General features: G+C 43.4%; 1 protein-coding gene and 1 long non-coding RNA gene across 5 annotated transcripts in view; one reads left to right on the top strand and one right to left on the bottom strand.

Annotated features, from left to right (window-relative positions):
- Positions 1-19,428, bottom strand: part of LOC141085229 (uncharacterized) — a 30,324-nt gene extending 10,896 nt beyond the window's left edge. Inside the window, exons 1-3 of one of the 3 annotated variants that reach the window (XM_073570496.1) lie at positions 19,211-19,428; positions 17,009-17,106; positions 2,956-3,051 (exon numbers count right to left, since the gene is read on the bottom strand). In XM_073570496.1, coding sequence (XP_073426597.1) covers positions 2,956-3,044 — 89 coding nt within the window. In that variant the 5' untranslated portion in view covers positions 3,045-3,051; positions 17,009-17,106; positions 19,211-19,428. Of the gene's footprint in view, positions 1-2,955; positions 3,052-11,131; positions 11,223-17,008; positions 17,250-19,210 lie in introns of those variants that run through there. The other 2 variants (XM_073570498.1, XM_073570499.1) reach the window with 2 other exon arrangements.
- LOC141085230 (uncharacterized) overlaps positions 11,482-27,262 on the top strand; it is a 386,172-nt gene continuing 370,391 nt past the window's right edge. The window contains exon 1 of one of the 2 annotated variants that reach the window (XR_012231236.1): positions 11,482-11,601. This is a non-coding gene — a long non-coding RNA (uncharacterized lncRNA). The remainder of the gene's footprint in view (positions 11,602-27,262) is intronic. The other variant, XR_012231235.1, reaches the window with a different exon arrangement.

The raw sequence follows: 27,262 nt of genomic DNA, 5'->3' as shown, positions 1-27,262 counted from the left end.
AGAGACACACATAGCTCACATCCAGCCTATATTACTAAGAGGAAACACACACAGAGTTCACATCCAAATTATTTTACTGGGAGAGACACACAGAGATCACATCCAGCCTATATTATTAAGAGGAAACACACACACAGCTCACATCCAGTCTATATTACTGGGAGAGACACACGTAACTCACATCCAGCTTATATTACTGGGAGAGACACCCAAAGCTCACATCTAGCTTATATTACTGGGAGAGACACACATAGCTCATATCCAGCCTATATTACTAAGAGGAAATACACACCGACCTCACATCCATCCTATATTATTAAGATGAAATACACACACAGCTCACATCCAGCCTATTTTACTGGGAGAGACACCCAGAGCTCACATCCAGCCTATATTACTGTGAGAGACACACAGAGCTCACATCCAGCTTATATTACTGGGAGAGACACCCAAGGCTCACATCCAACATATATTACTGGGAGAGACACACAGAGCTCAAATCCAGTCTATATTACTGGGAGAGACACACAGAGCTCACATCCAACATATATTTCTAAGAGGACACACATCTCACATCCAGTCTATACTACTGGAGAAGATTGTAGATGGAAATTTATTCCACTTTTATCAAATAAATGTAACCATTAACATGTAAAAATATATTTTCCATTTTCAAGGTGTCCATAGCCTTTAATTCTGGCTGTCTGATAACAATTAAATATACAGCCCCTATACACTTAGGCTGAGTTCACACGTGGCGTTTTTTTCGCGTTTCCGCGGCGGTTTTAACCGCGAAAACGCAAAAAATAAGCATCCCATGCATTCCTATGGAATTCCGCAATGCTGTGCTAATGCTGCGGTTTTTACCGCGGAGGAATCGCTTTGCGGTAAGAAACGCAGCATGCTCATTAATTTTGCGGAATCGCGGCGATCCCGCACAAATAGGAATGCATTGTTCCGCTTACTTCCCGCATGTGGCTGTGCGGATGGTACCCACGGTCCGGAGGAGAGGAGACTGTCCTCCGGGCTTTGGGTACCATATCCCTGTAAAAAATAGAATTTAAAATAAAAAATGGTGTTATTCTTACCTTCCGACGTCCCGCGCAGCCTTCCCGCCTCTCTCCACGCTCTTGATCCCAGTAATCCTTTGCGAAAATGCCCGCAATGACGTCCGTTCTCGCCGGATGCGAAGTCTCGCGGTTATTTGCACAACGTCATCGCGAATTACCGCGAGACGTCACGATCCCGCGAGAACAGACGTCATCGCGGGCATTTTCGCAAAGGATTACTGGGAACGGGAGCGCGGAGAGAGGCGGGAAGGCTGCGCGGGACGTCGGAAGGTAAGAATAACACCATTTTTTATTTTTATTATTTTTTACATTTTATCTTTTACTACTGATGCTGCATAGGCGGCCTCAGTAGTAAAAAGTTGGTCACACTCGTCAAACACTGTGTTTAACGAGTGTGACCAACCTGTCAATCAGTTCTCCAAGCGATGCTACAGATCGCTTGGAAAACGCTAGCATTTTGCATGCTAATTACGCTTGCAAAATGCTAGTTTTTCCGCGGGAAAATCGTGGGAATTTAAAATGCGATTTTGCCGCGGAATGGAATTCCGGAACTCTCGCGGTAATTTCCGCGAGAGTTCCGCTACGTGTGAACTTAGCCTTACTGATGGAACAGACCTTTTCTTTGATATAATGTAACACATTATTAGTATGAGCAGACTATTCATACATTTGGAGATCAATGTGTAACAAGTAAAAGAAAGAAATCAAATGTCGTGATGTAAAACTTTCTGTCCTTATCTATGGATACGGAGATAAAGCTCTCTCACGACAGCCATCCTACAGGGATAGAATCTTCTTAATTTACATTCTTAGAGCTCATATGAAGCAACTTATACTGTAATCGCTATTGTATCTAGTGTACAGGTAGCATGCCTGAGATGTGTGATGCCAGACATCACAACGTCCACCTGCTCCGGGCTATGGAGTAGCTATTAAATGTATCACCTGAAGTGCTATCAGATAGTGCTGAGGAAGGACAATGTAAATTATCTCCTACAAGTCCAACCAGCATATTGTATCTGGAGAAGCAATGGTGTATTCCTGCTGCTCCACGTGGACGCCTGTTGTGGGTGACCGTTATTCTAAAACATGGTGCCAAAACCACATCTGTCTACACCTTAACCACGATCTACGATACATTCTAAGAAAAGAAAAAGTATGTGCCCCCTCCACATCCCCCTTCAGCTGCTTTTCTAACCTTCCATTTTACATCCATAAACATTAATATGGAGTTGGTCCCTCTGCAGACTTAACGGCTCTGATCTTCTGGGAAGGATTTCTACAAGATTTCGGATCAGTCTGGGAATTTTTGCCCCTTTATGTAGAAGATGATTTGTGGGGTCACACCCTAATGTTGGGGGTCCGGGCTCACAATTTCCATTATAGGAAGGGGTTGCGGCTGCTCATATTCCCTCCCCCCACGTCTCTATGAACCTCGTGCACTGTGCACAGTCGAGGGGCAGATAAGGGCCTTCCAAAAACTGTTCCCACAAAGCTGAAGCTACAATTGTCCACAATGGCTTGTGCTGAAAATTAAAATTTCCCTTCACTGGAACTAAAGTGCAAAAATTAAAATAAGATTCTAAATGATGAATGTTTGTGTGAATGTTGCTATTTTTGCATCTACACTGTGTGATACAGATCTATGAATGGTCTGCTGATACTTTGTATTTCTTTTTTATATCAATATTTGACCTTTATATCTGATCAGCATTTTTTCGGTTTGTTTTTTCTTTTTTATTGTTGGACTAGAATGATTGAAAAGATTACTGTATCTTTCTATTCCCCTTAGGTAAAGTGATTTCCAGGCAGCTTTTTAATGACTTGTTTTTTTTAAAAAAATTGCGAGAATAGTTTACTATTACTAATAATAGACATGACTTACATAGACTGCATTTCACTGCTCGTCGCTTGACTCGTGTCTTGCACTGAATAAGCTAGTTCCTCCAATGCTAGTTCCTCCAATTTCTCCATATTTAACCTGCAAAGAAACATAATTTTCTTGAGTTTCTAAAACGTACATCATATGCATTAAATTTTAGTCTTTAAAAGGTGGATGGGACTGAGCTACAACGACACATACAACCTGCTGAAATTATTTTAAGTCCCTATTCTTTTTTCTTGATTTTGCTACAGCAAGTTCAAGTCCGGCGCCTGTGATTGGAGAATCTTGTGCAAAAACAAAATGCACTTTCTTGGTATTTTTACCCTTTTTTTACTTTTTAGTACAAAAAGTTGCAATATTATGCGAAAAAAAAAAAAAAGGCTGCAGTGCAATTGTGGCAAATTTTGGGACTTGATTTTAAAAAGTTGAAAACATCTGCAAACTATGGCATAAAAAATGCAAAAATGAAAAGAATAAGACACGAATGAAAAAAATGGAAAAATGGCAAACACTAGCCAAGAAAAAGAAGAAAATGCAACTATGAAAAAAGTACAGTATATTGAGGGAGGAGAGGAGAATTGCTTGGCTGAACACTTCTCCTTTGTTTTAATCATAGAAGAAAATATATAAACTTTTATAGTAAGTGCTGATCAAAATCCAAGAAGTCCACACCCGTCTGGGTGGTGCCATCTTGATTTTGTACTTTCTGATGCCTCAGGTGAGCGATAATTACACTAATTAATATAAGTTCATTTATGTGATTGTAGTAAAGATGTAAGATTAATTAAAGTACAGAAGATCAGAGACACGGACCAATCAGTAAGCGCGAGTTATGGCGTGACCTAGGAGCTCTACACTAGAATCTCCAGAGGAAGGAGGCTACAGTGCTTTTATGGTTTGGCTCTGAATTAGTCACATTTAGTGTTGAGCATTCCGATACTGCAATATTGGGTATCGGCCGATATTCGCTGTATCGGAGTTCCGATACTGAGTTCCGATACTTTTAGAATATCAAATACCGGAATCGGAAGTTCCCATAATGCAATGAGCCATTTTATTCAGCCAATGAGGAATCCTAAGGCTACTTTCACACATCCGGTGTGTGGGGTCCGGCGGCGTGCGGCGAAAAGCCGGGCCGCCGGATCCGGCCTGCAGCCGTGACACCGGATGTGTGTGCGGCGAGAGATACGGCTCGGACATTACTTAAAGGAGCCGCAGGACGAGGTGGACAGAGGCAGCCGATGAGAGACAGCTGCTGAAAGGGAGGTGAGGGGAGGGGAGGAGAGGAGAGGATAGGAGAGGGGTGGAGAGAGACATGGGGGGTTAACTCTTAGTGTCCAGGCAAGAGAATTTCTCTCTCTTGCCGGGCACTTGTGGGGTTAACCCCACAGAGAGATCTCTCTCTCACCCAGACATTGTGAGTGTTAACCCCACAAGTGCCCGGCGAGAGAGATCTCTCACAAGTGTCCGGGTGACAGAGAGAGATCTCTCTCTCTCTCGCCGGGCACTTGTGGGGTTAACATTCACAGAGTCTGGGCATGCGCTGTGGACAAAAAACGTTGCAGGGAACGTTTTTTGCAGATGCCGGATGGCTAATTTATGCCATGTCCGGCAACAACCGGACACGACGCATAACCATCCGGCACGATGCGGCGACCATGAAAGCTTATGGGACAAAACCGGATCCGGTGCTGGATCCGGTTATTAAAAATTTTGCCGCATCGTGCCAGATTACTAAAACCGGATGTGTGAAAGAGGCCTAAGAAGTGTGGGCACATCCTGTTATGCATGTTAGGCATGTTAACTAATGGCATGGCTGTGATTGGCTGCGAGCAGACCACCCAGCTGCTCCTCCCCCAGACACACGCTGAACAGTAATCTATGGAAAGTGAAACTAGTGAGGGAGGAGGAAATGACCAGTTCTCATTTCAATGCCAGAACACCCCCCCCCCCCCCCCCCCCGGACGTTTATCTTAGAAGCAAGAGATGATATCTTGGAAACTGTGCAGACTAGCCACAGAAGGTAAATTACTTATTGTCAGCATTCTGCAGCACAGATATGCACTGAGATTATGTAAAAAGCCTGGACAACCCGTTTAACATAGTCAATATCTTTGTAACTCTGAACATCTTAAAAAAAAAATTAATTCCTGCTATTCCATTTGATTGGGCTAAACCTCTATGCCTTTAATGTCTCCTCCACCTCCCCCAATACATTCTACATTATTATTAGTTGTTATTCTTCATGTAGAATTAACCTAAAAGGAAAGAAAGGGTTTTTTTTCATTCCGATATTTGTGTCCCATTGACTTGCATTGGTTTCCGGTATCGGAATCGGCGAAATCCGATATTTTTGGGGTATCGGTCCGATCTGATTCTTCCCGATATCGGAAGGTATCGCTCAACACTAGTCACATTGCCTAGTGGAAGCTTAAGGCTATTGGCACACAGCGTCTTTTTCAGGCTGCTTCCACCAGGACCCTGCAAGAAAAGATGATACAAAATACCAAAAACAATGAACATGTATAGAATGATGTCAAAACAACATGTTATATATTCATGTTTTCAGGCATTGAAAGGGTCGAAGTGGGTAAAATAAGTGACCAGTCTATTCTTCTTCATTGTTTTGTACACTGAACAAAATTATAAACCCATCACTTTTGTCTTTATTCCCATTTTTCATGAGTTGAATTCAAAGATCTAAGACTTTCTAGGGACGCAAAATGTGTTTTTCTCTCAAATATTGCTCACAAATTGGTGTAAATTTGTGTTAGTGAGATCTTCTCCTCTGCTGATTTAATCTGTCCCTTCACAGGTGTGGCAGATCCAGATGCTGATTGGACACATGATTATTGCACAGGTGTGGCAGATCCAGATGCTAATTGGACACATGATTACTGCACAGGTGTGGCAGATACAGATGCTGATTGGGCACCTGACTATTTCACAGGCATGGTAGATCCAGATGCTGATTGGACACATGATTATTGTACAGGTGTGGCAGATCCAGATGCTGATTGGCCTCATGATTATTGCACAGATGTGGCATATCCAGATGCTAATTGGACACATGGTTATTGCACAGGCGTGGCAGATCCAGATGCTGATTGGACACATGATTATTGCACAGGCGTGACAGATCCAGATGCTGATTGGACACATGACTATTTCACAGATGTGGCAGATCCAGATGCTGATTAAACACATGATTACTTCACAGGTGTGGTAGATCCAGATGCTGATTGGATACATGTTTACTGCACAGGTGTGACAGATCCAGACCATTCCATCAAAGTCTGCATTTCAAAATGTCACTACTTTCATTCTGAGCCCTGACTTGTGACCAAACAATGGTTCCCCCCCACATATGGGGTGTCAGCGTCAACAACTTTTGGGGTCCAATTTCTCCTCTTGCCCTTGTGAAAATAAAAAATTGCGAGCTAAAAAATCATTTTTTGAAGAAAAAAATTATTTTTTATTTTCACAGCTTTGCGTTATAAACTTCTGTGAAGCACTTAGGGGTTCAAAGTGCTCACCATACATCTAGATAAGTTCCTTGGGGGGTCTAGTTTCCAAAATGGGGTCACTTGTAGGGGGTTTCCACAGTTGAGTCACATCAGGGGCTCTGCAAAAGCAACATGACGCCCACAGACCATTCCATCAAGTCGGCATTTCAATACCTCACTACTTCCCTTCCAAGCCCCGACGCTTGCCCAAACAGTGGTTCCCCCTACATATGGGGTACCAGCGTACTCAGGACAAACTGGACAACAACTTTTTGGGGTCCAATTTATCCTGTTAGCCTTATGAAAATAAGAAATTGCGGACTAAAAAATAATTTTTTGAGGAAAAAAAAATATTTTTTATTTTCACGGCTCTGCTTCATAAACTTCTGTGAAGCACCTGGGGGTTCAAAGTGCTCACTATGCATCTAGATAAGTTCCTTAGGGGGTCTAGTTTCCAAAATGGTGTCACTTGTGGGGGGTTTTCACTGTTTAGGCACATCAGGGGCTCTGAAAACGCAACATGGTGTCTGATAACGATTGGAGCTAATTTTCCATTCAAAAAGTCAAACGGCGCTCCTAACCTTTCCAGACCCTGCCGTGCGCCCAAACAGTAGTTTATGGTGACATATGAGGTATCGGTGTACTCAGGAGAAATTGCCCCACAAATTTTAGAATCCATTTTATCCTGTTGCCCATGTGAGAATTAAAAAACTGAGGCTAAAAGAAAATTTTTGTGAAAAAAAAGTACTTTTTTTTTTACGGATCAATTTGTGAAGCACCTGGGGGTTCAAAGTGATCACTATGCATCTATATAAGTTCCTTGGGGGGTCTAGTTTCCAAAATGGGGTCACTTGTGGGGGAGCTCCAATGTTTAGACTCTCCAAACGCGACATGGCAACCGCTAAATATTCCAGCATATTTTCCATTCAAAAAGTCAAATGGTGCTCCTTCCGAGCCCTGCCATGCACCCAAACAGTGGTTTATGACCACATATGAGGTATCGGTGTACTCAGGAGAAATTGCCCAACAAATTTCAGGATCCATTTTATCCTGTTGCCCATGTTAAAATGAAAAAAATTAATGATAAAAGAAAATTTTAGTTGGAAAAATTAAAACGTCCATTTTTTCCTTCCACGTTGCTTTAGTTCCTGTGAAGCACCTGAAGGGTTAATAATCTCCTAGAATGTAGTTTTGAGCACCTTGAGGGGTGCAGCTTTTAGAATGTTGTCTCTTTTGGGTATTTTCCGCCATATAGTCCCCTCAAAGTGACTTCAAATGTGAGGTGGTCCCTAAAAAAAATGGTTTTGTAAATTTTGTTGTAAAACTGAGAAATTGCTGGTCAACTTTTAACCCTTATAACTTCCTAACAAAAAAAAAAATTTTGTTTCCAAAATTGTGCTGATGTAAAGTAGACATGTGGGAAATGTTATTTAGTAACTATTTTGTGTCACATAACTCTCTGGTTTAACAGAATAAAAATTCAAATTTTGAAAATTGCGAAATTTTCAAAATTTTCGCCAAATTTCTGATTTTTTTCACAAATAAATGCAAAAAATATTTACCTAAGTTTACCACTAACATGAAGCCCAATATGTCACGAAAAAACAGTCTCAAAATCGCTAGGATCCGTTGAAGCGTTCCTGAGTGATTACCTCATAAAGGGACACTGGTCAGAATTGCAAAAAATGGCCGGGTCATTGAGGTCAAAATAGGCTTGGTCATGAAGGGGTTAATAGAGGTTTTCTATTATCACTGTCTTGTATTTGTGTCTTGTTTACCTTTCTTTCCCATGCATCATGGGGTGGGGGAGAGGACAAATCAAGGTTTAACAGGAGCATAGTAAGGTCGGAGACTCGAGTCTCTCTAACTTCAACAGGACCCTGTACAGGGACAGTTAGGGTCCCATTTCCAGAACAGCTTGAGGTCCCCTTCCTTACCGACGATCCTCGCAGTGCGACAATTTCCTCCTTTACTGTCCTCAAAAGACTTATTACAGGTACTAATGTGAGATGGACTCAGATCTTCTGCAGCAAAAGGAGGGAAGATTGATGATCGGCTTTAGTGTATGCATGATAAATACTGTGTCTATCAGAGGATATATATGGCTTCAAATATCTTCTAACAGCAGGAACCCACAGGGGTCATCAAGATTAGAATATTCATTGTTGTATTGCCTAAACCTTACTTGGGACCCTCATCAATCGGCTAGAAAAGAGAGTTGCTCACTTTCTGTGGGACCTGGACATATCCATGGACTACATAGAAAGAACATTGATATTATGTGAACTGTGTAATACCCAATTCCTCCTGTGGTGGCGTTGCAGGATAACTGAGCACTCAATGCCGGATTAACCCATAGATTAAAACTGATCAGTTGGAAAACTTATTAGAAATTATTTTAACAAAATGGATTTTTCTCCACTTTTTTTTTTAACAATTAAAAATTCCAAACTTGTTTTAAATCATATATCATTGGATATGCAACGGTCATTTTATGCTGCCATTAGGACATTGGCATACTTATATTTTTTTTGCTTTCCGATATTTGCAAGATTGCTCATACAAAGTTTTTTTTTCTGCCATAACAATTTTGTATAGGGTGCGCTCTCTTTTCTCATTAAAATGTATCTTTACTTTCTAAAATGTCAAATTTATTTATATTTTTTTTTTATAATATTAATTGCTCCTGGGATGTTAAACCTGCGATCCTTTGCTTTGTCATCCCACTGGCAGACAGCCCAGACTTGCACCTGGCACACAGATGACAGATGACTCGACCCCACCCTGTGATTGCATCAGGGGGGACTGCCAATGACCTGATCAGTAAGCCTCCTCCCTCTGTTAAACCCCTTTAGAGTTTGACTTTTGGCATTGAAAGGTCTGAATATTGGGAATTACCCGAATTCCAATCTCTGACATCAAAGACGAGTGTTCCGCTACTGCTGCAGATTGTCAGGGCTCCGCTGCATAGCCTGTGCCGTCGCTGTAAGTCTACATCATGGAACATGAAGGGTTAAATCTGCAGAGCGAGGTGACAGTCAAAGTGCTGGGACGTGATTCTAGCCACGCTCCTGTATATAGAGCAATGGCATTATCACTCCCTGCATCGGGGACTAGGAGAGAGCGGTCACAGATACAACATGAAGGTTGTGCCAATGAAAAATCTCCAACTGGGGCCCCAACTATCACAAGTCTTTTTTCTTAGAGGTGAAATAGGTGAAATGGTCTTTTTTTGCCCCCTCTAGTCTCCAGGGCCCAGGTGTGATAGCAACACTTGGTTATATGGAGATTACTCCGCTATTAAAATTTTATTTTTTCCGTGTAGCCACACAACCAGTCACCCGCACGTCCAGTCACCCGCACGTCCAGTCAACCACATGTCTAGCCACCCACTCACACTTCCAGTCATCCGCACGTCCAGCCACTCGCACATCCAGTCACGCGCACGTCCAGCCAACCGCACGTCCAGCCACTCGCACGTCCAGCCACTCGCACTTCCAGTCACCCGCACGTCCAGCCAACCGAACGTCCAGCCACTCGCACGTCCAACCACTCGCACGTCCAGCCACTCGCACGTCCAGCCACTCGCACTTCCAGTCACCCGCACGTCCAGTCACCCGCACGTCCAGTCACCCGCACATCCAGTCAACCACACGTCCAGTCAACCGCACTTCCAGCCACTCGCACTTCCAGCCACTCGCACTTCCAGCCACTCGCACTTCCAGTCACCCGCATGTCAAGTTACCCGCATGTCCAGTCAACCGCACGTCCAGTCAACTGCACTTCCAGCCACTCGCACTTCCAGCCACTCGCACTTCCAGTCACCCGCATGTCAAGTTACCCGCATGTCCAGTCAACCGCACGTCCAGTCAACCGCACGTCCAGTCACCCGCACGTCCAGTCACCCGCACGTCCAGCCACCCGCATGTCAAGTTACCTGCATGTCCAGTCACCCGCATGTCCAGTCAACCGCACGTCCAGTCAACCGCATATCCAGCCACTCGCACGTCCAGCCACTCGCACGTCCAGCCACCCGCACTTCCAGTCACCCGCATGTCCTGTCACCCGCATGTCCTGTCACCCGCATGTCCTGTCACCCGCACGTCCAGTCAACCGCACGTCCAGCCACTCGCACGTCCAGTCAACCGCACGTCCAGTCACCCGCACGTCCAGTCACCCGCAAGTCCAGTCACCCGCAAGTCCAGTCACCCGCACATCCAGTCACCCGCACATCCAGTCACCCGTACATCCAGCCACTCGCACATCCAGCCACTCGCACTTTTCCAGCCACTCGACTACACAGGGTTTTACTGCTATCCACTTGCAGATTAACCTCATATTTGCAGGAATTTCTGAAGATGAGATTCACTTTCATGAAGAATATCAGCTTTCAATATCATAAACCGGAACATCAACGTAATAAGAACTTTCTAATAACTCCGCAGTCACCAAAAAACGTATTCCGTTATCATCAAAATATTGCAAAATAACAAATTCTGCCCTGCTATACGAGTGCATACCCCGATCAGGGAAAAAACAAACGAAGCACAAGTTTATGTAAACAAAATATGCAACAATGTATCATTAACAAAGTAACTAAAATAGAAGAATCCCTCAGTTGTGGAGCAGAATTTCCTATTAATGCTCCTTTTTTAGAAACCAAAACTCACCGGTCACTTCTCCGTCTACGTTGCTGGCTTTATGATGTGCCCTGGGAAAGTGTGAAGATTGGGAGCTGAAGCATGCATGCCTTTCCTATCCTACAGTAAGATCCAGTCTGGTAAATCATACACAGAAGCACAGACATTCTGCACCTCCTCCTGGAAGAATACATGAGAACTGGAGGGGTAGCTTTTTCTAAAAGAAAAGTGATCAAACTTGCCTAAAATGTGCAACAATCAAACACTATCAGGAGCACTGGGGCTAGCAGTGGCCCCTGGTACTAACAAGGGCCACACAGGCCAAAGTACAAGTAACAGGGCTCCTGTACTATTTGGTTTCGTCCGAGTGACGCCCTTGCAATTATGAAACTTTTTAACCACCTCAGATCTGACGTTTCCTGTAACATATTGTCGGTCTGACACCAATTTTTGGGGTGTAAACCATTTGTTTTTTGGTCTATTCTTTGGTGAACATTCAGGTAACACATTTCCTTTACTTCTTAGTGATTCTTTCTGACTATTTCAGTTCCTTTTATTATGGGAGGACTTTTAGTCTGTAGTGTGACGGCCTGGAAACAAGTGATTAAAGGGCGACCCTACAGTTGTCATCCAAGCAAAAGTGTGGCTATTAATCTTGGCATGTGAAGGGAATAATGCTTCCAAGCTAAATCTTCTCGCATTCATGTGGTTTGTGCAACTTAAGTCACATTTTACTCTTATTTTTTTTTTTTGAAGCAGTGGGTTTTGTTCCGGCTCGGGTTAGCTTTGTATAGGGGAAGTATGTTCTGAACACCGAGGGATACAGAGCCGAACTTATAATATCACGTATAACCGGTCTAAACGGCCATCACTATCATATCCTGTAGCAAGTCCCAAGACATACCCCCCTCCTTTAACCCTGCTCATGTTGACTTTGTCCACTGACAAGCATCCACTTGAATCATTTCCATATTGATTCCCTGGAGCTCCTCCTAATCCTCTCCTAGATACCTGTAACAGCGACAGGTCTCAGAATGCTATGGGTCCAATTAATTATCACATTTGCACCTTTTTTGTAAGTCTAATTTATGTGTTCGCCTATTTTATTATGAGTCGGGTCTAGATGTTTTTCACCTGATTCGTCATTTGCCACTTTTTCAAAAGTTGCAAAATGTTTGTTCTTCGAAATCCTCCTTGGAGTGATTTCATACACATTAGATATTGTGGCAGAAGTTTTGCACTATTTTAAGAATGTGCAAAATGAATGATCCCTGTTCCCCACTTTGCAAAATTTGTAGCAAAATAAAAAATAACGAACACCATCAGCCAAAAAAAGCAAAAGTGACAGATGATGAATCACAATGTTCTCTTTTCTTTCTTTGTTTTGCATCAAAGCTACAGAAGCCACACAATTGGCAGTATGGAGACATTTCCTGCAGCTGTGAGGTCTTTTTGGTGGTTTTTGATAACAGACACTTTTACTAGTAGACAGTGCTGATGATTGAGGCCAAGAAGCGACGTCCTGTCCAAATCTCATAAGGGAAGGAGAGGGCCATTCATCATGGCTCCTTCTTTAAATGGTGTCTGTAATGTGGGGTTTCGCCTTCTTCAGGAGACAATCCAGGTCAAATTTATTACAAAGAATTACCAGCTCTCCCAGCATGTGTGTATAGGGAAAGACATGTCAGTCCTGGGAAGCAGACGGAGAGAAGCCGCTGGGACCGGTCTTATCGACTAGTCTCCCATGCGGCTCAGTCCTCTGTTACCACTAAAGTATATTCTTTTCTGAAATGTTGCAGCATTTCATAGTCAAACGTCACTGGTTGCGGATATACAGCAATGTAGATATGAGGATTTTGTGCAACTTAGTAGCATTCTGAAGCTCGCACTAAAAATAAAAAAAAAAGGTCTATATAGGAAACAAGAGAGAGAACTTCTAACATGCAGCAATAACACAACACTACTATTGCCACATGGTAAGACGGTCTTCTCTTTTTCTTTGATTGCCTAATAGACATTTGTTCACATGTGGTGATCACTAGGGTTGTAGAATAGCTTCGGATAACTCCTTATCTGAATAGCTATCGCGCTTCCCGAATAGCTGCTTCTGGAACCCGGATACCTGGAGCGCTCCCAGTAATCAGCTGTTCTGCTCCGCAGCTGCATGTGTCTTGGCTGTGTGACAGTCACAACACATGCATGAAGAGCCTGTTTGTTGGGCTCTCCATACATGTGTTGTGACTGTCACACAACCCTGATATATGCAGCTGCGGATCCGGACGGCTGATTATCGGGAGCGCTCCAGTTATCCAGGATCCCGATGCAGCGATTCGTTAAGCGCTATAGCTATTCAGATGAGCGCTTATCCAAAGCTATTCCATCCATCCTAGTGATGACTCATCCATTGCAGTATGTTCCTCTTCTTTGCTTTCGCAGGATGTTTCGGGTTTTTGTTCATCTGTCCAGAGAAGTGATGTCCAATCGACCTTCCTGCTTTTGGTTGAAATCGAGCAGAAAGTATTGCCCTGTACACACAAAATTAATCCGGCTGCTTCTGCATTTAATCACATCATCTATATCCACTAGTGACTTGGCGCCATTGGAAGCCATGCATGCCCGCGCCATTAAATGGCATCCAGCATGTGTTACAGAGGATGTGCGTCGCTTCAGACTTTTTTCTTCCTATCATTCTGGTACAGGTTGACCTTGATTTTGCTTTTCCAGAACTGGGCAGATTATTTTAGATATTTTCTGGCAAAATCTAATCTGGCCTATCTATTTTTTAGGTTAATTAATGGTTTTCAACTTGTGGTGACCACTCTGTATTTGGTCTCATGATGTTTTCTCTATATGGTGGACTTAAATACTGAGACACAGACTTCCTGGGGGGATGTAATGAAGGGGTTTTCTTCTTCATGTAAAGGATTCTGCGATCATTCATCACTGTTGTCTTCCATGAATGTTCAGGACTTTTTGAGTTCCTGAGCTCACCGGTGCGCTCTCTTTTTTTGTTGATGCAGAATGTAGAAAACTGTTAATTTGGTCACCCCTAACATTTCTGCTGTCTCTTTGGTGGATTTTTTTTTTTTTTTCAGTCTAATGATGGTCTGTTTCTTTTACATTGAGAGCTCCTTTGTCTGCATATTGTGGGTTCACAGCAAAAGCTTCCAAATGCAAATGCAACACCTGGAATCAGCTCCAGACCTTTTATCTGCCAAATAGACCTAAAGGCCCCTTTACATTTAGCGATGAACCAGCGATCCCGACCACGATACGACCGGGTCAGGATCGCTGGTGCATCACTAAATGGTCGCTAGTGAGCTGCCAAATAGGCAGATCTCACTAGCGATGCAGCGGTCGGCGGTCGCTCTTACCTTTCAGATGCGGTGAGGGTGTCCGTCTTCCACCTGCGTCCATGGCTCGCTCATCGGCGCCAGCAAGAAGCCGACGACGAGAAATGGACCAGGCCGATCTCGCGCGATCAGCAATAGCCAGCGGGGGAGCCGGTCAGAGGTAAGTATCACATGTAGCGATATCGCTAGCAATATCCCTGCTGCGTCACAAAATCGGTGACACTTTAGCGATATTGCTAGCGATATCGCTATGTGTAAAACCCCCTTAACTGTAAGTTGTTGAGCTATGTTCTGTCACCTGGGGCTTCACACCTCTCCCTAGTGTGATACATTTTACTCTAAGCACCTTGTTTATTTAATGAGGACCTTTGGACCAGTGTGACCCTTCATACAAGGATCTTCTCTGCATAGAGTTATTTGATCGCATTGCAGCATACCCTTTTATTCTGTTCTCGTACCATGTATACTTCACCTGAATTTTCTTTTTTTTATATATGTACTATTTTGTAACTTATAAAGTTAATTTCTTCCCAGTAGCAGCGCTGTCACTGCGATGACCCCATGGCTTCCGAACCATAAAAGTTGCAGATTAACCTCATGTCTGCAGGATGATGGTGTTTTATTTGCATGTTCTCTATAAGGTTCAGCATTTTTTTTCTATAATATATTGTGGTGCAGTGACCACTGTGACAGCTAGGGGGTGCTGTATGGGTCATGCACTCAGGCATATCCATTATTGTAATGGAGAAAGGATGGTAAATGACCTTTATGTATCATAAGGTGGATGGCCTTGTGATGGAAGCTGGAACCGCTATTAATCAGCAGATATTCTGCTCAGGGTTTGGTACTCTGTATTAGGGAGAGCCTCCAGGTGGCTGGTGAGATGGGTGTGGACCAGTCACCTACAAACCCACCCAGGGGCGTGTGTCTGAAGTAAAGCCTATGTGTGTGGTTGTGAAGGACCTGCAATGAGGTCATAAGCCATGTGATGCTATGGGCGTGGCTACGGACCATATAAGATGACCAGGGTAGGTCACATGAGTGAGTGCCTGGATCTAATTGGTCTGTCTGGAAAGGTCCTGGAAGGCCGACATGCTGCCTTCCCGAAGATCACGTGCAGAGGCCGCTGACCCGGGTGAGGCCTGTGTGTAATGGTCTGTGTGTATCGGACAGTCCCCAGGAGGGAATGGACATCTACAGCGAGAAGCAACTAAGAGGTAACCCCAGACAGGGGAAAATAACTGTGAGGCTATAGAGCCTGATTGCTGGACATTGCACAGCCTGTGTGACCACAGGCCTGAGAGAGCGGAGCTCTATCACGAACATTCTGTTTGTTGGATATAAGCCTGTTGCAGTATGGTTTATGCTGATCAATAAACCTCATGGACTGTTTATGTTGAAAAACCCCATGCCGGACCTGGTTTATCTGCAGCCAAGTGAGTGTCCCCCAATACACTCAGTGAGCGCTACCTTACAATATAAATACTTTAGGAATATGATTTTCTTTTTCTTTTGAATGACGTTATAGGTAGATTATTCCACATATTAATGATACTGGTTTTATATACAGAGCGGCGTGAACTGAGACCGGTTTTACTTCATTTTATGTTGCAACAGTGAAGCTTGTTTATCTCATCTGCGTGACTCAGCCACCCGTTATTTCCATTTAAAGGGAATCTGTCACCTATCTTTTCACTTATAAGATGCGGTCACCGCCATCAGGGACTTATCGGGTTATTACCCCTCATCAGTGCAGAGTATGAGATCTGATTTGGCTGAGTGAGAGGTTCTGGACTGGGGTCTAAGGGTTAACATTTCTCCTTGTGGCCTGGCATGTCAGAGCCAGGAGACTTGTATGCCATGCATGCTCAGGTAATTTAAATATGCAAATTGTCTCTTTTGAGATTCAGATTTGGCTTTAATCCAAAGTCTTATTACAAGACTGGTTAAAGAGTCAATATTGACCTTTAGGATCGGATCAATGCTTCCAGCAGGTGGCACTAGAGTTCTGGTTCTCTTCCTTTGTGAAGAAACAATGTGCCTATTTTTAGGAAGCAAGAGCTCCTGTAGATGTCTGTGAAACTCTGTGCAAGCTGGGACTGTCCACATGTCTCCTGACCTGAACATGGATTCTATATAGGCATGTATGACACGGTCAAGTTTGGGTTGGACGATCCATGGGCACTCCGTGCATTTGGGTCCGTGCTCGGAACCTCAGCAGCAAAACATCTACAACTAGTTCCATTCACACGTGTCAGGTTCCGCTGCGTTACTGCACAAATCCACATCACAAATATTCGTTACACCCAATTATCGTATACACATGACTTTTGCCTTTGGAAATGACTTTTTGTGACCAAAAACACACATCCATTTGTTACACCCTATATTATTATTATACATGGCACTGACACAAACGACATCACAAACTGCATCAATACAATTGTTTGTGCAAAACTGCACCAAAATCCATGGGGTTATTTTTAGAAGTTTTTTTCTTTTCTTTGGATTTTTCAGTTTGAAAAAATCCATGAGAAAAACGATGTGAACCTACCTGGAAGGAATCCTAGTCTTTCCTTGGAGTCACGGCTTGGCCTCGGCTTACCTCTCGCTTTCTCGGCACGAGGCTGCAGGAAATCCTCTTTATTACACCTGCAGTTAAAAAATAAAAAAACAGAAGTCAGTGTGTGGGAAGGTTATTTCATTTACACCAAATACAGAAGACGCTGTGCATCTGCGATGGAAGGAGGCTGGAGATGCAAGAAAAATACATTAGATTTATCAGAGAATATCCTGTATCGTATAAAGCTTCTCTGCTGCTGTTACAAAACTGGACAGTCAGATCTCAATTATCCGGGCTGCACCATTACTTAATTTCTCTTTCTTGGGCATTTGCTGCTGGAATAATCCATAGATTACAGCTGATCAGCGAGAGCCTCAGCAGTAGGAGAACCTGATATTATTATTATTATTATTATATAGCACCATTGATTCCATGGTGCTGTACATGAGAAAGGGTTACATACAAAAAACAGATATCACTTACAGTAAACAAACTAACATCCTGAGACAAAGGCTCCAGCAGTGGTAAATTGCTGATTTTTTTTTTCTTGGTCATGATTTTAGGTCTGGGTCTCAGGAGAGGCCAGAGGAATGGAGTGGGACTGGCAGTTCCCATACCTCCATTCCAGGTGTTTTTAAGACTATTAAAGGCAACTGAGTTGTTTGAGTGGAGATGGAAAAGACCTCTGGTATGCTGGTCAGTCTACCAGAAGCTAATTGTGAACCTAGTTTGCAAATGGGTGAGCCTGTACCAACTGTGGGAATTATTTTGTTTATTTTTGTCTCACTTTTTTATGCCATATCAAGGCTATTTCTGTTTGTGTGCCATGATCACTTGTGAACTTCTTAATAAATTGTGCATTGTTTGACACCAGACCAAGATCCCTGTGTGTAAGCTACCAGCTGCCAAAAAGCACAAACGTTTTATACAGTATATATATATATCTATATATACTTTTTTGATCTTCATTGGTGCCACAAGGGGGGTTGACCATGTAATCCTTTGGTTACGGAATATGCTGTACTCAATGAAGCTTTATAGGGAGGACCAAATAAACATTTACATTGCCAAAGAAAATGTAAAATGGGGAACTAGGGGGCAGGAATTCTGGAAATGAGAAAATGGGCTATAACGAGTGAGGGGGCTACAGAAGTCCATGACTTGTCCCTTTCTTTGCAGTCTATGGCATGTGCTCACATACTGTGCCGCTATGTCCTCCGTTCTTTCGTCTTCTTCCAGCAGGACGTAGATTTTATCCTCCTCCATGCAGCTAAAATCTGCGAAGAGCTCAGAGAGTCTCCTGAAATTTGTGTCCCTCACTGCTGAGTATTTGGTGCAGTGTAGCAAGAAGTTGGTCTCATTCTCGAGGTGTTAGGTCTATCAGATGATGTCCAGATTGTGAGCGCCAAGTCTGTACTGACTCAGGATCTGGCAGTTTCTGGAGTTTTTCCAGCTATATGGGCAGTTTGTTGCCTCTACAGACTTTGATAAAAAATACTACTTATTCTACAAGTATTCTACATGCAGGCAGCCTAAACTTTATGCCTGATCCACTTGATGACCATGGTCTTCAGCTGCCATATCAAGTCATCAGCACCTTGCGATTGCATCAGGTGGGCGTGGGGCAGCCGGTGGGCTGACATGAGCTTCGGTGGGCTGATGTAAACTTTATGCCTCTGAGTCACTACTGACTAGAAGTCGGGAAGAATGAGGACCTCAATCTGTGCTACTCTAGACGGATGGTGTCACATTACATGTGCAGAGCCTTTGCCATTACCACGCTCGCTCATAGGTCTATGTCATAGAGGCTGAAAGGGTTAATTAAATATAATGGACCTCAATATCAGCTCCCGGGAAAACGTATTCCAATAGCTCCGAATTTGTGAAAATGATATATTCTTCCCTGCTACAGGTGCGGCATGTAACATAATCAGGGAAAACAAAGCAAATCACGTTTATGGAAATGAAATGCAACAATGTATTAACTCCCAAGACCTACTGATAGGGATCCTCTATAGAGGATAATGTCTGTAAAGTGCTGTGGAATTAATGGCGCTATATAAGCAAGTAAAATAAATACATGAAAACATAACAAAAGAAATAAAGTAATTAAAATATAAGAGGCTCCAAGAAGCTCCCAGTTGTGGGTCTTGATCGGAGCAGGATTTTCTTTATTAGAAAAAAACCCCTCACCTTTCTTGTCTCCGTCTTCTTCACTGAGTCTCAGTCATTGTGGGGGCAGCGGGAGCGACGAGCTGCATAAAGGGTGGCCGACAGGGAGCTCACGCTTACACGTCTTTCCTCTTCTACAGTCTGAGCTGGTCTGTGTTTGTTCTTATATAGAGCACACACGGAAGGCGCCCACTACTGGAAGAGTCCATGACAAGAGGGGTGTGGAAAAGAAAAGCAATTTTTTTACAGGCAGTTATGAAACCCTGTTACCTACAGTGACCTGGGGCTAACAGTCTCCGCAGCATTATTATTTGTGGTTTAGTCTGAGGTCTCGTTTTCTGAGTGATGAGATGTAGTTCCTATTGATAATATTATTTGCTGAACAATATGATTTCTTTTTATTGCATTTTCTTTGGGAACTGTAGTCACCTAGAGCATTTTGGAGAGTTTTATTTCCTTTGACAGCGTTTTCTGAGGACATTTTTTCTTATTTTAACAGATCAGACTTTTAATTACACAGTATTACATATATAGATCATCCATTATAAGTTTATGCTTAAAACATACAACACTGCCCTTCACCTCTCCAAGCAAACCTATTTCAACAGCCTCATCACCTCACTATCCAATAACCCGAATCGTCTCTTTGACACTTTTCATTCACTACTCAACCCAAGAATGCAGGCTCCAACCACGGATCTGTGTGCTGAAGATCTGGAAAATTACTTCAAAGAAAAAATTGACCATATCCGACAGGAAATTATCTCCCAATCCCCTCATACCTTGCACTGTCCTCCCTCCCCCACTGCATCTAGCTCACTCTCTGACCTTGAACCAGTCACAGAAGAAGAAGTAATCAGGCTCCTTACATCTTCTCACCCGACCACTTGCACCAGTGACCTCAGTCCGTCACATCTCCTCCAGTCCCTTTCCCCTGCTATCACCTCTCACCTACCAAAAATATTCAACCTCTCTCTCTCCTCCGGTATCTTTTCCTCCTCATTTAAGCATGCCGTCATACATCCATTACTTAAAAAACCATCCCTCGACCAAAACTGTGCCGCTAACTATAGACCTGTCTCTAATCTTCCCTTTATCTCTAAACTCCTGGAACGCCTGGTCCACTCCCGTCATATCCGCTATCTCTCAGTTAACTCTCTTGTCGACCCTCTACAATTCGGTTTCCGCTCCTTACATTCAACTTAAACTGCCCTCACTAAAGTCTCTAATGATCTACTAACTGCTAAATCTAATGGTCACTACTCCATGCTAATTCTCTTGGATCTTTCCGCAGTATTCGACACTTTGGATCATCAGCTCCTTCTCACTATGCTCCGTTCCATTGGCCTCAAGGACACCGTTCTCTCTTGGTTCTCCCATCTCTCTGACCACTCCTTCACTGTATCTTTTGCTAGTTCCTCCTCCTATCATCTTCCCCTTACTGTTGGGGTCCCTCAAGGATCAGTCCTAGGCCCCCTCCTCTATACTGCCCCTATTGGACAAACAATCAGTAGATTTGGTTTCCAGTACCATCTCTATGCTGATGACACCCAATTATACTCTTCTTTTGATATCACACCTGCCTTTTTAGAAAACACCAGAGGTTGTCTTACCGCTGTCTTTAACATCATGTCCTCCCTCTATCTGAAACTGAACCTATCAAAAACTGAACTCCTTGTGTTTCCTCCCTCTACCAATGTACCTTTGCCCGACATTGCCATTTCCGTGTGTGGTTTCACCATGACTCCCCAGCAATATGCCCACTGTCTTGGGGTCATACTTGATTCCAAGCTCTCAACCCCCACATCAGATCACTGGCTCGCTCTTGTTATCTACATCTCAAAAACATTTCTAGAATTCGACCTTTTCTTACTTTCGACTCTGCAAAAACTCTTACTGTTTCTGTTATTCATTCTCATCTGGACTATTGTAACTCTCTACTAATCGGTCTCCCTCTTACCACACTCTCCCCTCTCCATTCTGTCTTAAATGCTGCAACTAGGATCATATTCCTCACCAATCGTTACACCGATGCCTTTACCTTGTGCCAGTCATTACACTGGTTACCCATCCACTCCAGAATCCAGTACAAGCTTATTACCCTCTCCCACAAAGCAATCCATGGCTCAGCACCACCCTACATCTCCTCCCTCGTCTCAGTCTACCACCCTACCCGTGTCCTCCTTTCTGCTAATGACCTGAGTTTAACATCCTCAATAATCAGAATGTAACAATATATGGGTACTACAGAATCTGATTGCGTGGGATAATATGACACTGAGACCAAAGTTGATGCAAATAAGTATATTTAACAAGTGTAACCAAACTAACTGGGCACTTCCTACAATAGTAACGAAAACACAGCGCAATATGGAATGATGCAAGTAAAGCAAAACTAACAGAGCAATTCCTGCAATTGTAACGAAAACACAGCTCAATATAGAAATGACCAGAGTAACTGAAGAGCGGGGCGCGACTGCTAATATAGCCAGTCCAACAGTAATATAACACAGGTGTGTACAAGGCAGTAAAGGTAGGAGTCTAGCAGAAAGTATGTGAGTAAACACACCGCATTTAATGAGGCAGTCCAGCGATATTAAGAATGAGCACGCACACAGCACTAAAATGTTGAACTCCAGCAATCATAAAGGTGGGAATGTACGTGGCACTTAAACGTGGGAGTCCAGCTTTATACAGGAGTGGCATTAACAAGAGAAGGTCACTATGTGTACCTTTTGGGCTGTAAGTCCTGCATAAGTCCCACACAGGAGCCCATACAAACACAGACATAGAGGAGACGATGATATCAGAATTCCTTACAGGTCACAGCAGTTCCAGGGGAGAATAGCTCCAACTAGAAGTCCACACAGTAGTTAAGCACAGACAGCATCAGCGAGACTTCCAGAGGACTGTAGGCAGCAGAACGAGGAGAGACAGAGCACCGAGTAATGAGCAGCAGCAGCAGATAGTCCACCAGCAGAACAGCAGGAGCCAACAGCAACGAAATACTCAGGCAAAGAAGAGCACATGACCTGGACTTAAATAATCAGGACAGACAGGATGTTTCATGGCAGGGCGAGATACAAGACTCCATCTTGGATCAGGGCAAACAGGCACAAAGGAAAGTCTGAAATCCATACACAGAACCTCCCACTCCCGTCTCCAAGACTTTTCAAGTGCTGCGCCAATTCTTTGGAATGCACTTCCCAGGTTAATATGATTAATCCCCAATCCCCACAGTTTTAAGCGTGCCCTAAAAACACATTTGTTCAGACTGGCCTACCGTTTCAGTGAATTAACCTACAGTGCCTTGCAAAAGTATTCGGCTCCCTGGAACTTTACAACCTTTTCCCACATATCATGCTTCAAACATAAAGATACCAAATGTAAATTTTTGGTGAAGAATCAGCAACAAGTGGGACACAATTGTGAAGTTGAACGAAATGTATTGGTTATTTTAAATTTTTGTTTAAATTCAAAAACTGAAAAGTGGGGCGTGCCATATTATTCGGCCCCTTTTCTTTCAGTGCAGCAAACTCACTCCAGAAGTTTATTGTGGATCTCTGAATGATCCAATGTTGTCCTAAATTACTAATGTTGATAAATATAATCCACCTGTGTGTAATCAAGTCTCCATATAAATGCACCTGCTCTGTGATAGTCTCAGGGTTCTGTTTGATGCACAGAGAGCATCATGAAGACCAAGGAACACAACATGCAGGACCGTGATACTGTTGTGGAGAAGTGTAAAGCCAGATTTGAATACAAAATGATTTCCAAAACTTTAAACATCCCAAGGAACACTGTGCAAGCGATCATATTGAAATGGAAGGAGTATCATACCACTGCAAATCTACCAAGACCGGGCCGTCCCTCTAAACTTTCATCTCAAACAAGGAGAAGACTGATCAGAGATGCAGCCAAGAGGCCCTTGATCACTCTGGATGAACTGCAGAGATCTACAGCTGAGGTGGGACAGTCTGTCCATAGGACAATAATCAGTCGTACACTGCACAAACCTGGCCTTTATGGAGGAGTGGCAAGAAGACTGCCATTTCTCAAAGATATCCATAAAAACTGTTGTTTAATGTTTGCAACAAGCCACCTGGGAGACACACCAAACATGTGGAAGAAGGTGTTGTGGTCAGATTAAACCAAAATCGAACTTTTTGGCAACAATGCCAAATGATATGTTTGGCGTAAAGGCAATACAGCTCATCACCCTGAACACACCATCCCCACTGTCAAACGTGGTGGTGGCAGCATCATGGTTTGGGCCTGCTTTTCTTCAGCAGGGACAGGGAAGATGGTTAAAATTGAGGGGAAGATGGTTGGAGCCAAATACAGGACCATTCTTGAAGAAAACGTGTTGGAGTCTGCAAAATACCTGAGACTGGGATGGAGATTTGTCTTCCAACAAGACAATGATCTCAAACATAACGCAAAATCTACAATGAAGTGGTTCACAAATAAACGTATCCAGGTGTTAGAATGGCCAAGTCAAAGTCCAGACCTGAATCCAATCGAGAATCTGTGGAAAGAGCTGAAAACTGCTGTTCATAAACCATCTCCATGAAACCTCACTGAGCTTGAGCTGTTTGCCAAGGAAGAATGGGCAAGAATTTCAGTCTCTTGATGTACAAAACTGATAGAGACATACCCCAAGCGACTTGCAGCTGTAATACAAAGTATTACAAAGTATACAAAGTATTAAGTTAAAGGGGCCGAATAATATTGCACGCCCCACTTTTCAGTTTTTGAATTTCCACAAAAGTTTAAAATAACCAATAAATTTCGTTCAACTTCACAATTATGTTCCACTTGTTGTTGATTCTTCACCAAAAATTTACATTTGGTATCTTTATGTTTGAAGCATGATATGTGGGAAAAGGATGAAAAGTTCAAGGGGGCCGAATACTTTCGCAAGGCACTGTAACTATCCCTGTGTTGCCCATTCATCATTTTTTTTTACCATAACCAGGTTCCTCGCATCATGTTCTCACCTGCTTTATGCATTTAATAGCCCTCTGTGTCTGTACTGTTATATACACTCACTGGCCACTTTATTAGGTACACCTGTCCAACTGTGTGTTAAGACTTAATTTCTAATCAGCCAATCACATGGCGGCAACTCAGTGCATTTAGGCATGTAGACATGGTCAAGACAATCTCCTGCAGTTCAAACCGAGCATCAGTATGGGGAAGAAAGGTGATTTGAGTGCCTTTGAACGTGGCATGATTGTTGGTGCCAGAAGGGCTGGTCTGAGAATTTCAGAAACTGCTGATCTACTGGGATTTTCACGCACAACCATCTCTAGGGTTTACAGAGAATGGTCCGAAAAAGAAAAAAAATCCAGTGAGCGGCAGTTCTGTGGCCGGAAATGCCATGTTGATGCCAGAGGTCAGAGGAGAATGGGCAGACTGGTTCGAGCTGATAGAAAGGCAACAGTGACTCAAATTGCCTCCCGTTACAACCAAGGTAGGCAGAAGAGCATCTCTGAACGCACAGTGCGTCGAACTTTGAGGCAGATGGGCTACAGCAGCAGAAGACCACACTGGGTACCACTCCTCTCAGCTAAGAACAGGAAACTGAGGCTACAATTTGCACAAGCTCATCGAAATTGGACAGTAGAAGATTGGAAAAACGTTGCCTGGTCTGATGAGTCTCGATTTCTGCTGCGACATTCGGATGGTAGGGTCAGAATTTGGCGTAAACAACATGAAAGCATGGATCCATCCTGCCTTGTATCAACGGTTCAGGCTGGTGGTGGTGGTGTCATGGTGTGGGGAATTTTTTCTGGGCACTCTTTGGGCCCCTTGGTACCAATTGAGCATCGTTGCAACGCCACAGCCTACCTGAGTATTGTTGCTGACCATGTCCATCCCTTTATGACCACAATGTACCCAACATCTGATGGCTACTTTCAGCAGGATAATGCGCCATGTCATAAAGCTCGAATCATCTCAGATTGGTTTCTTGAACATGACAATGAGTTCACTGTACTCAAATGGCCTCCTCAGTCACCAGATCTCAATCCAATAGAGCATCTTTGGGATGTGGTGGAACGGGAGATTCGCATCAGGGATGTGCAGCCGACAAATCTGCGCCAACTGTGTGATGCCATCATGTCAATATGGTCCAAAATCTCTGAGGAATGCTTCCAGCACCTTGTTGAATCTCTGCCACGAAGAATTGAGGCAGTTCTGAAGGCAAAAGGGGGTCCAACCCCTTACTAGCATGGTGTACCTAATAAAGTGGCCAGTGAGTGTACTTGGGCTGAAAACCGGCTCATGCAGCATTACAGGAACACCCGATTTTTACACTTTGGCTGGTCCTAACAGCAAAAGCAATTGTTACCATTCACCTTTCGAGTCTCCCCTTTTCCTCATAGATTGTAAGCTTACGAGCAGGGCCCTCATTCCTCTTGATATCTGTTTTGATCCATATGTTTATTGTTATGCTGTAATGTCTATTGTCTGTCCAAGTCCCCTCTATAATGTAAAGTGCTGCTGAATGTGTCAGTGCTATAGAAATATATATATATATATATATATATACACTAGCTGAAGAGCCCGGCGTTACCTGGGCATTGTAACCAACTGTGGTTAGTTATAACAAAGTATAATGATTATATTGCACATAAATACTGTGCATCTAATCATATCCTGTGTGATACTGACTGCTGAGCCATGTATCTAATCCTATTCTGTGTGATACTGTCTGCTGAGCCGTGTATCTAATCCTATCCTGTGTGATACTGACTGCTGAGCTGTGTATCTAATCCTATCCTGTGTGATACTGCCTGCTGAGCTATGTGTCTAAACCTCTCCTGTGTGATACTGACTGCTGAGCCATGTATCTAATCCTATCCTGTGTGATACTGACTGCTGAGCCGTGTATCTAATCCTATCCTGTATGATACTGACTGCTGAGCCGTGTATCTAATACTATTCTGTGTGATACTGTGTGCTGAGCTGCGTATCTAATCCTATCCTGTGTGATACTGACTGCTGAGCCATGTATCTAATCCTCTCCTTTGTGATACTGGGCTCCACCTGCAGTCTGTGTCAGAGGGTGGTCTGTGTTGGCACGGTAATAAATTGTGCTATTTCCAGCTTTACAGAAGGACGATAACACCATAGAAATGATAAGAATAATAGGCCTCAGTTACCACAACTGTCTACAAAGAAAACTGTTGCTGATAGTAACCAATCACAGCTCATTTTTCATCTTTTAAACAGCTCTGGGACAGCGTGGCGAGTTTTGAGTGGTGACTTTTGTGTTTCGACTTTTATGTGGCGAGGTTGGTGTATGTGTGGTGAAATGTGTGCTGAGGGTGGTATATGTGTTGAAGCACGTGGTAGTGTGTGGCGCATTTTGTGTGTGTTCATATCCCCGTGTGTGGTGAGTATCCCATGTCAGGGCCCCACCTTAGCAACTGTACGGTATATACTCTTTGGCGCCATCGCTCTCATTCTTTAAGTCCCCCTTGTTCACATCTGGCAGCTGTCAATTTGCCTCCAACACTTTTCCTTTCACTTTTTCCCCATTATGTAGATAGGGGCAAAATTGTTTCGTGAATTGGAATGCGCGGGGTTAAAATTTTGCCTCACAACATAGCCTATGATGCTCTTGGGCTACAGACGTGTGACTGTGCCAAATTTTGTGGCTGTAGCTGCGACTGTGCGGATGCCAAGCCTGGACATACATATATACATACATAGACACCCACATTGAGCTTTATATATTAGATGGGAAATTTATATGGATACACCTAAATAAAATGGGAATGGTAGGTGATCCAGATCGGCGCACTGAATTTGCAGAATCGGCAAAACAAAAATTGGAACAGGACCCTCAGTTTACACAGAACATAATGTTCAGTGATGAGGCAAACCTTTTTGGGTGGGCCATTTATATGGATACACCTAAATAAAATGGGAATGGTGACAGTTTTCTTGCATAGGGTGTTTTGCATTGAAATCTGCTGCAATGACCCGGGTACTGCGGTCACCAGACATCAACATAATTTCTATCCGCTCCTCACGTGTTAATCTCTGCGACATGTCAAT

Source organism: Dendrobates tinctorius, unplaced genomic scaffold (assembly GCF_039654945.1).
Source record: "Dendrobates tinctorius isolate UK_male_01 unplaced genomic scaffold, ASM3965494v1 ptg000028l, whole genome shotgun sequence".
NCBI lineage: Eukaryota > Metazoa > Chordata > Amphibia > Anura > Dendrobatidae > Dendrobates > Dendrobates tinctorius.
The sequence above is the reverse complement of the archived record's forward strand: the minus strand, read 5'-3'. Positions and strand labels throughout refer to the sequence as shown.